General features: G+C 41.4%; 1 protein-coding gene across 1 annotated transcript in view; it reads right to left on the minus strand.

Annotated features, from left to right (window-relative positions):
* Window positions 1–14,250, minus strand: part of FMN2 (formin 2) — a 294,117-nt gene that overhangs the window by 48,785 nt on the left and 231,082 nt on the right. Inside the window, exon 13 of the mRNA XM_059899583.1 lies at window positions 10,440–10,491. Within this exon, the coding sequence (XP_059755566.1) occupies window positions 10,440–10,491 (52 nt within the window). The remainder of the gene's footprint in view (window positions 1–10,439; window positions 10,492–14,250) is intronic.

The following is a 14,250-nucleotide window of genomic DNA, read 5'->3' on the forward strand; positions in this document are numbered from 1 at the left end:
AGTAACTCAAAGTCAAGAATCTTCTGGCCTACTTTCTTATAGGTTTTTTAGACCAATTTTGAAAACCAATGTCAAATATTCTCATTTTTAAAAATTGAGTTCTCATTTTTTAAAATTGAATTCAATATCATTAAATCAAAGAATTTTCATCAATTCATGATTTTTTTCCCAGAAGTACTAATGATTTTATTGCTAAAAATGTAAAGACTACAAACAAAACCAAAAAGACTTTATGAATTATTTTATGAAGATATATTATCATAACTTTAAAAATAAGTCCCAGTCACATGGGGAAATGTTTTAGTGGGTTAAAGAATACACACTAAGGTTAGGCAACTTTCGGGAAGCAACCCGCATCATACATGTGAATCTAGGGACTGATGTGCCAATTATACTCTTACTCCTTCAAAAATCAGTATAGATGCAAATATCCACACCACAGTATTACCAGAGGGATTAAAATGTATTTTCATTGCAAATATGCTAATGTTTCTCCTTAGGAGTCTCTGTGGCCAGGAGCAGGGCGTGTGGTCTTACCTGGGTGGGCTGATATTGCTTGGGGAAGGAGCGGGGAGGAGAGGACCTGGGAAAACCTTGGACCTTTGAAAGAAAGTACTGTTTGAAAAGTAAACAAATGCGTACTCTCTGGGGGAAAAGCTGTGTGTGTTGTATATCTACTGCATGTTTAGCTACTGTGTTAAATACAGTATCTACTTGACCGCTTTGTCCTCCCACACAAATGAAGAAAACCGAGATCAGAAAGACAGATGAGCCTGCGGTTGGCCTAGGAGTGCTGCTGTCTTCCTCCGGGATGCTTCCTGCAGACGCACAACTTCAGTGGGGCCAGAATCTAGGCAGTGGTTTCCCTCCAACTCTGACGCAAAGTTTGCCCGGTAAATGCAGCTATAAATTCCACTGGTCTAAGTCCATAACTATGTTGCCTCTCAGGACAAATGGTGAGCAAGCCACGCAAAACAACTCTTCATGCTGCTTTTCATATAAGTTTACTCACATCTGATGTATACAACTGTAGTCACAAAGTGAGATGATGTGCTTTATAATATAAAAGTTCCCACAAAGAAAAAGAAGTCAACCTATACACAGTCATTCACTAGTCACAAAAGTATCTCTTTTTAACCCTTATTGGTACACTACCCACACCCCCAAGTCAACGTGCCATTGTTTCTTAGCTTTAGAAGACTTGCTGCACTCATAGCCCGAGCTGGACTTCTCGAGCCCGTGCCTCCTGTCTGGAAGTCAATCAGATCCACCCTTTTGAGAATCTGCAATAATAGCTATAGAGAATATTCAGACTTGGGTCATTAGTGGCAGGTTCGCATGGTAAAAATCATGAAGTGAGAAGAATATCAGGTAATTACATTTTGCCAGGTACTATTCTATTACTCTTATCATTTTAGAAATGAGGAAATGGAGGTACAGAGTTTCAATAAATTTCCCCAAATCAGATAACTTAAAAAAAAGTGGAACCAGGATTTGCTAACCACTCCACTCTAACCTGGTCAGGGACTGGGCCCTGCGCTCACCCCTGCCTGGTTCCCATCCGCCTGAGGCTATTTCCCTTTTCCTTGGATTCTGGAGGCCTCTGAGAAATCCTTTTGGGGTTTTACTTAATTTAAGGTGGTTCTCTGTAAATTGTAACCAAATTTTCCCCTCTAATGACAATCTTCTAAAGAAGATTTCTAATTTGCCTTATGAAATATGTCTATAGATAAAGTCACCTATAACTGTTCATTTTTCTCTTAATTTCATTCTACCCAGAAAAATATTTTCCTTCAATCAGAAAGTGACTACTTTTATTCAACTGGTTTTTTTTCTAGAACATCTACTATGCTAGAAGCATAGTTTCTCAAAATGTACAATCCTAATAGTTTTGAATCATAATATGTTTGAATACACCTGTTATCTTAAATTATTATCCCTTAGCTTTTCTACTACTTTCTCTTCTCTAAAGTACAAAACAGTGGGCAAAACTGTGTGTACTCTCTTGGGTCCTCATCCTCCCCACACCCTGCAAGAACACAGGGATAAGAATCTTTAATAAAAATGTGGCAACTTCACTCCTCTTCTTCTTGCTTATAGAGGACAAAATTTTAGGAGTTCTAACCTCTTTTAAGTTGGAGAACTTAGCTTCTGGAAACACTTTAGCCTAGACTAGGCCCAAATATATTTTAAAATATTGGAGTGGGGAAGATTTTATCAACCCTATACAATAGGAAATTTTCCATTTTTAAAACAAAACTTTGCAAAAGGGCAGAAATTATTTGATGCATTTCCCCCCTTTATAATTACAAACCAAAACTGAAAGGAAACATACCAAATTCTCTAAAGCAGAAGGTCCTAAAGTCGTTCTATTCAGAATGCATAAAAGCTAAAACATAAAAAAATTCAGTACAGACTACCACCTCAGAATGTTTTCTATAACTGACAAAGGCCAGCAAATCTGCACAGGGTGTCAGAGGGCCCCACACTGTTGAAAGTCAGTGGGTTTTATAAAAAGTTGAATAATGTAGCTACAGAAGAAAACCCCTTTGTACAAAGAAAAGTGCTGTACCTAAAATGCACACCAAGGCCTGAGAGTGGAAGGTGTGAGACAGTTTTCTCCAATTTCCCCTGGAAGCCTTCCTCCTGCAGGCCTCCAAATGGTGACTCTCCTGGCAGGATTTCAAGTAGTTAACAAAAAAATCCAAATTGGAAAATACAAACTCCAACTTTACTTTACTTTATCAATATTGTTAATAGAATGATGTAATTGTTTGGGGGTTTTACAAAGATATTCCCTATCACTTCAGTTTTAATACCAGGCTGCAGCCTGCCTGGTATGCCAGCCTAAGCCACATAAACACAGACCAATCAATGCGATCCCTATCAAATTACCAAGGGCATTTTTCACAGAACTAGAACAAAAAATGTTTAAATTTGTATGGAAACACAAAGACTCCAAGTAGCCAAAGCAATCTTAAGAAAAACAGAGCTGGAGGAATCAGACACCCTGACTTCAGACTATACTACAAAGCTACAGTAATCTAAATGGTATGGTACTGGCACAAAACAGACAAGTACATCAATGGGACAGAATAGAGAGCCCAGAAATAAGCCCATGTGCTTATGGTAAATTAATCTATGACAAAGGAGGCAAGAATATACTATGGAGAAAAGACAGTCTCTTCAATAAGTGGTGCTGAGAAAACTGGACAGCTACATGTAAAAGAATGAAATTACAACATTCTCTTACACCACACATAAAAATAAACTCAATATCAATTAAAGGCTTAAATGTAATACCAGAAACCATTATACTCCTAGAGGAAAACACAGGCAGACCGCTCTTTGACATAAACTGTGGCAATATCTTTTTGGATTTGTCTCCTAAAGCAAAGGAAATAAAAGCAAAAATAAACAAGTAGGACCTAATTAAACTTAAAAGCTTTTGCACAGCAAAGGAAATGATAAACAAAACAAAAAGACAGCCTACAGAATGGGATAAAATATTTGCAAATGATACAAACAGCTCATACAGCTCAATATCAAAAAAACAAAGAACCCAATCAAAAAATGGGCAGAAGTTCTAAATAGATATTTCCCTAAAGATGACATAAAGGTGGCCAAAAGGCACATGAAAAGATACTCCTCATCTCTAATTATTAGTGAAATGCAAATCAAAACTACAATGAGGCACCACCTCACACTGGTCAGAATGGCCATCATCAGAAAATCTACAAACAATAAATGCTGGAGAGGGTGTGGAGAAAAGGGAACCCTCCTACACTCTTGATGGGAATGTAAATTGGTGCAGCCACTATGGAAAAGAGTACAAGGGTTCCTTAAAAAACTAAAAATAGAACTACTATATGATCATGCAATCCCACTCCTGGGCATATATACAGAGAAAACCATAATTTGAAAAGATATATGCACCTCAATATTCATCACAGCAATGTTTATAATAGTCAGGAGATGGAAGCAACCTAAATGTCCATTGATGGATGAATGGATAAAGAAGATGTGGTACATATATATGATGGACTATTACTCAGCCATAAAAAAGAATGAAATAATGCCATTTGCAGCAACAGGGATGGACCTAGAGATTATCATACTAAGTGACACAAGCCAGACAGAGAAAGACAAATATAATATGATATCACTTATATGTGGAATCTAAAAAAAAGATACAAATGAACTTATATTCAAAACAGAAATAGACACACAGACATAGAAAACAAACTTATAGTTGCCAAAGGGGAAAGTGAGGGGGAGAGATAAATCAGGAGTTTGGAATTAACATATACACACTACTATATATAAAATAGATAAATAACAAGGACCTACTGTATAGCACAGGGAACTATACTCAACATTTTGTAATAACCTATAAGGTAAAAGAATCTGAAAAAATATATAGGTATGTATAACTGAATCACCTTGCTGTACACCTGAAACTAACACAACACTGTAAATCCTATGCTTCAATTTAAAAAGAAAAAGAAACAAAATAAAAGAAAATCTGCTCTTTTGCTAATTCAAAATCATTTTCACCATAAAATATGGTTTGTACCTATGGAACAAAAAAAAAAAAAAAAAAGAAGAAATTCTAAGAAAATTTTGAAGTTAGCCATATTTATAAATAAGAACCGCTGAGTGTGAGAAGTCAATTTTATAACTCCTAGTCTCATTATTCTTTAAATTTAGATATAAAGGAATGGCCATTTATTAGACAAATCTGGAACTGCTATATTTCTGCCTGTGAGCCGATACAGACACTGACTAATTCTGTGGGAAAATAAAAACCATCATATTTGGTCTGGTGATACTTTCCCACAATTGAAGAAAGCTATGGATGCTAATTAAAAAGAAAATAAAAGCAGAGTCTGAAATAAACACATTCAATGGGGATGCAGCTGACAGAACAGGATTCTGGTGAAGCCCACCCTGTAAGACATCCATCTGGCTCACCCAGGAAATCATCTGAAGATGAGAACATGCTTGTCCGATGTGGATTTGGGTTTGGGGTGTGTGGTTCAAGACTCATCTGCTCAGTCACCTTACTTTCTGGGAGAACTGAAGAGCTTGGTCAAACTATTTATCTAAAAGTTACATATTTTTGTTCATGTGAAATAGGAACTTAAAGTCCCACTTCTCAGATTAATAGCAAAATTGCATGAGTAAACAGACAAATTAGCACATAAAACTATTATGCTATCAAATGGAATATAAAAAAAGATCGGATTTGCTTTAAAAGTTTACTAACCATTGTTTCTTTTGAATATTTTTCTTTACTTAGGGAATCATAAAATGACCTGAAAAACACATAATATTCCACCACAGAAAAGAATCCTAATCAATTTCTTGATAAGAGTTCACTATCCATTTTAAAATGACTAAAAGTCAAGACTTTTTGTTTTCTAAGTACTCAACCATAAAGACAAATGAGTATAAAATTCCCTTCAAAGCATGACGATAACTAGTTTGTGCAGTTTACAGCAGATTTTCACACAAATATGCTTCTCTAGTAAGACCTCTTACTATCCACACCTGAGGAAACTCTGCATATTGTAAAAAGCAAGGTATTCCATCCCTACAACCTGATGGATGGTGGGAGGAGGCTGAGGAAGCCAGGCTTCCAACCACACTTGGCGTGGTTTTCCAGGTGCCATTCGGGGTGGACCATCGGGGCCCGGCCACCACACTGGCCACCTTCTTTCACAGCGACCTTGGTGGGAATACACAACACCAAATGGCCTCAAAACCATTGGGGAACTTCTATTTTGGTATCGAAAATATCCCCAGGACATTTATAGCCCAACTCAGTGATCACAATTATCTGTAAATGACTCTCAACCCATTCTAGAAATTAAAGCACATACATCTGCCACCAATTTGTCACTTGGGATCTTGTGAGGTCCAAAGTAAAAGTAATCATCTTCAGTTGTAATAACATCACTGCCCCAATGAAGGGCCAACAGAGACAGGAGAATGAGGAAGGCCAGCTCTGCTGTGAGGACAAACTGAAATCACGATTGGAGGGATGACAGTTGAGGTTCATGAAATGGAGTCAGGTGGCCACTGAGGACCAGCTCTCAGACAGGTCTCTGCCCTACTGAGAACCTGAACTTTCTATGAACTGCACCAGGTCCAAGGACACAACCAGCCGTATTCAGAATAACACTTGCCAGCTGCACCCTTAAGGTCTCAAGCTCTCCCCTTGTAACTATGCAACCATTTCAGATCCCACGCGTCCTTAGTTATTAACAAGCACCCTTACTTCTCGCCAGCTCCAATTTTAATTCTTGACAATTTATGTAACCTTGCAGGTTTTCTGCCTTTATAAGCTTCCCCCATTTTGTAGTCCGGTGGAACACAATTCAAATTCTTTTTGAATCTGTGTCTCCTGGGCTGCAGTCCTAACAAACCCCAAATAAACACCTTTTTATTTCAATCAAGTCTCTGTTCTGAAATTTTGGTTAACAGCAGTGACTTAAATATGCAGACCAGGTAGAATGCTTATATACCATCTTACCCCCAAATGGATTTCAGCTGACTTAATAGTATGACACACTGAACATAATAACCTCTAATAAAGTGAAAATAAAAGAAGGGATGGAAGGCTGAGAAGATATGTGAGCCTGGTCTCTCCTCCCTCAGGGCCTTGCTGAGGCAGCTCAAATATCTAGAGATCAAATAAAGAGTGAGAGTGTGTGTGCTTCACTTAAAAAATTTTTGGGAGGTGGGGCTGGGGGTGAGGGGTGGGTAGAAGTATTTTTGCACAAAGAGGAAGTCCAAAGCCCGAGGCTTTAGGTTCCAAAATTTATGTAGGTGGAGAGAGCATTTAGTGGCCCAGCGTGGGGGGTGGGAGTGGGCCTCACCCCTGGGAAGGAGACCTGAGACTCTGGAGCCTGGGACAAGCCCCCCAGCCTGGCCGAGTGACATACCTCAGCGCGGCAGGAGGGAGGGCATCCACTGCTCGTCCCCATGGTCCTGGGAGCAGCATGACCTCAGCGAACAATGTGTGCTTCTTCTGTGGCTACTAGACAGACTGCAGACAGACGCCTGATCTGAGTTTTGAGCCTGGCTTCCTAGGAGTTGGCCCTGCGTCAGAGCAGCGCACTGTGCAGACCGTGGCTGGTCAGAAGTTGTGCGGGAGCCCCCGGTCAGGAGGCTTCCTGCATCTGCCAATTGCTCTGGACACAGTTTGGGGAATGTTCTCGAGTCCTCTCCACACCCTGGTCTGATGGCCCATGAGTGAGGGCCGCCTCTCTCACCCTGCCTAGCCCCCGGAGGCTCCTTCTCGGCTGCCTGCTCACTGGGCCACCCCGTGGTCACTCTCTGCATCCCCGAGCTGTGGGTCCTCCTAACTGTCCTCCGCCGAGACCTCCACTGCTTTCCACGAGGCCTCCTGCATGGAATTCTCTGTTCCAATAGAGTCGGTCCCCTCAGACGGAGTTGCAACGCTGTGGACAGGATCTCAGGGCTCCACACGGGAGCTGAAGCCGGAGGAGGGTGCTGGCCTACGTGCCCCAGCGGGGACTCCATGCTGCTCAGCAAGAGCGCCCTTCCCGGGCGAGGGAGGGCCTCACCCCGTCAGCCGGGGGTGCATTCAGGAAGGGAGCCCCATCCTCTGCACACGCTTGTCTAGAACAGGACTTCTCAGCACACAGCGGCTGGAGGGCTGGGCCCAGCCGGGGGAGGACAGCCGGCCCGGAGGCCCGAAGGGCATCCACGGCCGTGGCTCAGATGCCACCACCCGCTGTTCTCACCAAAATGTAGCAGATTTTCTTGAATGAATGATTTCCCATTTGCTGGAGGCCCTTAGAACGTGTTTTAGAAATGTTAAGTGATTGTTTTATATCCTTTTCTCCAGTGAAATGGTTGTTAGTCGGGAAGAGAGTTCACTCTGGAAATCAGTCTCCGAAGCTTAAGTGTTTGGGTGAATCCAAAAGAAGGGGATTTTGAAAAACCCGTAGGAGGCAGGTTCCTACACATATATTTAACTCGGAAAATTTAATTATCCTGAGCTGATCTCTACACACTCACCATGTGTGTATTGTTTATTTCACAGATAACGACACAGATTCAAAAGTTATGGTAAGTCCTTGGAGCCACAGTTCCAGCAGTTTGGAGCAGGTGCAGATACACAGATCTGACACCAAAATCTATGCTCTAATAATGCTGCCAGGCGGCCCAATCCCAGATTCAGCAGAGACAGTGAGGAACACAGAACGCACAGATAAACACACACCTGATTCTGAAATCTGACTCTGCTTTCTGCTTCCACCACCCACCATTTTGTAATCTCTGATTATGATAATAATGTGAAAATAACAGCAATTAACATCTATTAGTCACTTACTAAGTGCTCAGCATCTGGCAAACACTATCTGACTTAATTTTGCAGGGGCCACCCCAGAATGTCTCTTGGGCTTGTGGATTATTTCGAGCTGAAAACAATCAAGGACCAAAAGACTCAGGAAGAAACTCTGACCTTGCCCCTAACTGCCCAAAGAACATAGATAGAGGGTTTGCTCCTGGAATAGAGCTTTCAGCAGAGGTATCTGCAAGAACATGGGGGTGGGGGGTGGCTCTTGGCAGGGCCTGCACATCAGTCCACTCTGTGCCCGTCATCTCTGCTGGCCCAGCAAACACTGGTTTAGCAAGCGTCTGCTTTTCTGTCTCCTTGTGAATTGCCTTCCTCCCCTCTGAAGTACTAAACCAGTACCACCACAACATCCTCTTTTGTCTTTCGTTGAAGGTGGTATTTAAGTTTTCCTGGGTCTCTCCCATGTATACTTGTTATTAAACTTTTCCGTGATTTTCTCCTGTTAATCTGTCTCATGTCAGTTTAATTCTTAGACCAGCCAGAAGAACCTAGAAGGGTAGAGGATAACGTCTTCTTCCCTGACACCTCTCCCTCACCAAGTAGTCACTGCTGTCCCGGGGTTAGGGTTTGGACCCCAAGGCACAGCCATCACACACGACAGGCCAGGGCCACACCGCCTCCTGCAGAGAATTACTACTGACTGCTGTCCAGACCATGCAGCATTGCTACAGAAATGGTACAGAGACTTAGTTCTTTTAGGAATGTTTCACAGGATCCATAATTCTTACTTTTATTTTTGAATTTCAGAGTTAATTATTTAAATTATAAAGATGACTCTTTTATTAACAACTTTGTCCTTAGCCAGAATTTCTTTCATACAATTAACTGAAATTCCTGCTTGTTATAATTTAAGGTCTTCACCTTGGTTTTAGCTTTGATAGAAACTGGCCAATTCTGTTTACCAATTTGCCTGAAATACAACTATTATGTATGTGATATCTGCTCACAGACATACAGGATCTTGCCTCATAAAGTAATAGCAAAGAACCTCTGTTATCAACATTTTCCCCTCAAGAGTAATCAAATTTCTTTAGCGACTGTGATGGTTAATTTGACGTGTCAGCTTGGTTGGGCTGTGGTAACTGGTCTGGGGTCAAACACCAGTGTAGATGTTGTTGTGAAGGTATTTTTTAGATGTGATTAACATTTAAATCAGTAGACTTTGAGAAAAGCAGATGACCCTCCATAATGAGGATGGGCCTCATCCAATCTAGTTGAGGGAATTAAGAAAAAAAGACTGGTTACCCAAATAGGAAGGAATTCTGTCTACAGAATGCTTCCCGACTCAAGATTACAACATCAACAACATGCAGAATTTCCAGCCTGCTGTGAGCCAATTCCTTAAAATCAATGTCTCTCTCTCTAGGTGTGCACACACACACACCCCACCCCCCCCACACACACACCACACACACCCCCACACACACATACACACACCACACACACACCCTGCACACACCATGCACACCACACACAGAGACACACACACACACAACACACACAGACACACACACACACACCTATGGGCTCTGTTTTCTGGAGAAGCCTGCCTAGCACAGAGAGGAAGAAGTGGAGAAGATCGATGCAGAGAAGCAGAGAGATTTCTGAGATAATTTTCTATGCTCACCCGTGATTGCAAACCTCCATTCTGGAAGTAAGGGTTATGCAAGGGGAACTCAGGGTGCCGGCCCAGCTGTGGAAACTCAATAGTGTCTTATAACCAAACCCTTCACCCTTTTTTCTTGAGATAGCTTCCTGCTGTCTTCCTTTCTCTTATATTTCTACAGCGCTAAATCCTATTCTACAGAGAAGATGCTAAGCTAGTCACAATAATTGGATACTTGACAGATTTATATGTCAACCAGAGTTATAAAATAAAAGCCAGAAATCCAATGTATCATCAAAGGGCATATTGAATTAGTTTCTTTCTCTTTTATGCTTGAGAATAAAAATTGAGCTAATGATTGACTCCTTGAACTGAAGCACACTAAGCACTTTCTAAGTCGACTCTGAGAACAAACATTGAAAGAAAACAATTGCTCACCATTTATGAGTCTCTGTCAGTGAGTTCTCCTCTGCTTCTTGGTCAATTTTAGCTGAAAATGCAAGAAAAGAAACCGAGATGAGATAAATGATAAATGGTTATAACCATCTCAAACAAAACAGATCCAAATAATATGAAATATATTTTAATACATTATTAATGCTAAGGTACTCCAGCCAGAAGTTTATTTTAAATCTATGAAGAGCTATGATTGGATAGGTTATATTTAAATTTCATTAAGCTAATACTACTTTCTAAGTAATTTCTTTAGATCAGTCACATTAACCTGAGAAAACAAAACACTAGAAAACTTGATATTCACATCAAATTTGTTTTGTCAAGGATTTAAATGTCAATAATTGGTTGAAAATAATTCTCTCAAGCAAAGGTACAAAAACCAAGTAAAAACACCTAAATAAAAATGATTTGTGACCTTCTTCACCAGTGCTCTCCACACCAGATCACAAGTGAACAGATCCAGAGATTATTTCCATGCAGATGTAAGATAAAATGCTAACGCTTTCTACTAATTCCAAGTGATGAGATGACAGTGCATGCATTTATTTGCTATTAGATTTGTCTAAAACTAAAGAATGGTAGCCGGACACAAACCCAAAGATCAAATTTGGGAAAGAGATTACACCACCCTTTAAAAATTATTTAAAATAACACAGGAACTCCCATCATATAAAATATGTATGGCAGTGACCTTCACATTTTTTGACCAGTAAGCATTCTAGGAATTTACGTATTAGTTTACACACATACACATGTATTTGACATGAAAGCTTCAAAAATACTCCTATTTCTGGGCTTCCCTGGTGGTGCAGTGGTTGAGAATCCGCCTGCCAATGCAGGGGACACGGGTTCGAGCCCTGGTCTGGGAAGATCCCACATGCCACGGAGCAACTGGGCCCCTGAGCCACAACTACTGAGCCTGCGCGTCTGGAGCCTGTGCTCCGCAATAAGAGAGGCCGCGATAGTGAGAGGCCCGCGCACCGCGATGAAGAGTGGCCCCCGCTCGCCGCAACTAGAGAAAGCCCTCGCACAGAAACGAAGACCCAACACAACCAAAAATAAATAAATTAATTAATAAATTTAAAAAAATACTCCTACTTCTCACAATGCTAATATTTTTAGCCTATTCCATTAGATCTCAAAATGTAGCCACTAAGTTGATTTCATGCTTCACTAATGATCAGTTTGAAAATCACTGAGCTACTGGACAAAAAGTTTAAAAATAAATGAAAAAACCCTGGAGCTAGTGAAAGAAGTTGTCTTCGCATAACCATTCTCCTTTGGGTCACACCCACGGCCATTTGGAGAAATTAGAAGACAAAGAGGAGAAGATCAAACTGATTCTAAAAATTGGAGCTGTGAATGGAAGCAAACCCTTGGTCCCTTGGAACTGTCAGTGTCTCCATCACAACTTAATGAGTCATCAGCTTGGGCTGGTTACTGTGTGTTTGAAGGTCTGCACAACGTCTGCACAGCCACTGTGGAGTGTTGTGTGGCCCCTCTCTGCAGGACTGTGCCAATTTTTTTTTTTTAATTTTTATTGGAGTATAGTTGACTTACAATGTTGTGTTAGTTTCTGCTGTACAGCAAAGTGAGTCAGTTATATACATACATGTATCCACTCTTTTCTAGATTCTTTGCCCATATAGGTCATTATGCAGTACTGATTAGAGTTCCCTGTGCTGTACAGTAGGTCCTTATTGGTTATCTATTTTATATATAATAGTGTGTATATGTCAACCCCAATCTCCCAATTTACCTCTCCCTCCCTTACACTCTAGTAACCATAAGTTTGTTTTCTACATCCATGACTGTCTGAATTTAACAGGGATCCTTGGAGCTGGCAGCAGAGGTTTTTCCCCCTTTCCCCTTTTGTTCTTTAGAGTGTTTACATAAATCTACAGGTCAATCATTAGTCATATTAAGAAACAGAATAAATGTTCCATGACTTCACTTTGAAAAGTCTCCAACGTTAATATATTTTCTTACAAAACCTGCTCTGGGCTGCTTAGCATGAAAATGGTTTGCTTCCATAAGTAATTCTAGAACCACAGAAAGTTTGTTTAAGGGAAAATAACAAAGCACCACAATGATTACCATTTTCAGGAAGGACATTCTCCCAACTGCCGGTGTGTCTTTTTTTTTCTTTTGTAAAATATAGAGATTAAGACTGAGAAAGGAAGAAAATTTCTGGACTATTTTAGAACCATCAAATAAATGACATATGAAATTTAAAACACCCTAAATTGAGATTCCAGAGATCTGTGTTCTATTCCTGATTCTGCCACTGAAATTAGCTTTGTAATCTTAGGTAAATAGATTAATCTGTTAACATACATAAAATATTTAACATAGTGCCCCCAAAAGTTAGCAGGGACTAAATAAATGTTCTTTGAAAATGTTGGATCTCAAGTTCTTGAAATTCCTAAAGTTATGTTCAGGTTTCCAAGTAAATATTGAACATGACATATAAGTAAAGTTATTTCCTATAAAACATGCAAACTTCCAATTGCTAATTATTTCATTCTCTGACCTATTTTTTCAGAAACATAAAAGTTACTTTCAGTTAATTTCTAACGGCACAGAGGGCTTTGTGACTAGTTTTGAAAGCCAGTGTTACTTTTAGCAGCATTTTCCTACATATTTATAATCTTCTATTGATAAAGTTTATTATACCAAAGTATGCAAATTACTACTTCAAGAAGATTGATTTTCCCTTTCTTTATAGCACACAGATCATTTCTTTTTTGACATTTCAAATGCAGATAGCAGCCTTCTAGTTTGTTCATGACAATTGCTAACTGTAGGAAACCTAAAAAAGCATTTAAAATAGGCCAACAGGGGAGGAGCTTCAAGATGGCAGGAGAGTAAGATGCGGAGATCACCTTCCTCCCCACAAATACATCAGAAATACATCTACATGTGGAACAACTCCTACAGAACACCTACTGAACGCCGGCAGAAGACTGCAGACCTCCCAAAAGGCAGGAAACTCCCCACGTACCTGGGTAGGGCAAAAGAAAAAAGGAAAAACAGAGACAAAAGAATAGGGATGGGACCCGCATCTGTGGGGGGGAGCTGTGAAGGAGGAAAGGTTTCCACACACTAGGAAGCCCCTTCGTGGGCAGAGACTGTGGGTGGCGGAGGGGGGAAGCTTCGGAGCCACGGAGGAGAGCGCAGCCACAGGGGTGCGGAGGGCAAAGTGGATAGATTCCTGCACAGAGGATCAGTGCCGACCAGCACTCACCAGCCTGAGAGGCTTGTCTGCTCACCAGCCGGGGCAGGCGGGGGCTGGGATCTGAGGCTCAGGCTTCGGAGGTCATACCCCAGGGAGAGGACTGGAGTTGGCGGTGTGAACACAGCCTGAAGGCGGCTAGTGCGCCACAGCTGGCTGGGAGGGAGTCCGGGAAAAAGTCTGGAGCTGCCGAAGAGGCAAGAGACTTTTTCTTGCCTCTTTGTTTCCTGCTGCGTGAGGAGAGGGGATTCAGAGCGCTGCTTAAAGGACCTCCAGAGACGGGCGCGAGTGGCAGCTATCAGCGTGAACCCCAGAGACGGGCATGAGACGCTAAGGCTGCTGCTGCCACCACCAAGAAGCCTGTGTGCAAGCACAGGTCACTCTCCACACCGCCCCTCCCGGGAGCCAGTGCAGCCCGCCACTGCCAGGGTCCCGTGATCCGGGGACAACTTCCCCGGGAGAACGCACGGCACTCCTCAGGCTGGTGCAACGTCATGCTGGCCTCTGCCACTGCAGGCTTGCCCCGCATCCGTGCGCCTCCCTCCCCCCGGCCTGAGT

The sequence above is a fragment of the Balaenoptera ricei genome, chromosome 16 (assembly GCF_028023285.1).
Source record: "Balaenoptera ricei isolate mBalRic1 chromosome 16, mBalRic1.hap2, whole genome shotgun sequence".
Classification (NCBI taxonomy): domain Eukaryota; kingdom Metazoa; phylum Chordata; class Mammalia; order Artiodactyla; family Balaenopteridae; genus Balaenoptera; species Balaenoptera ricei.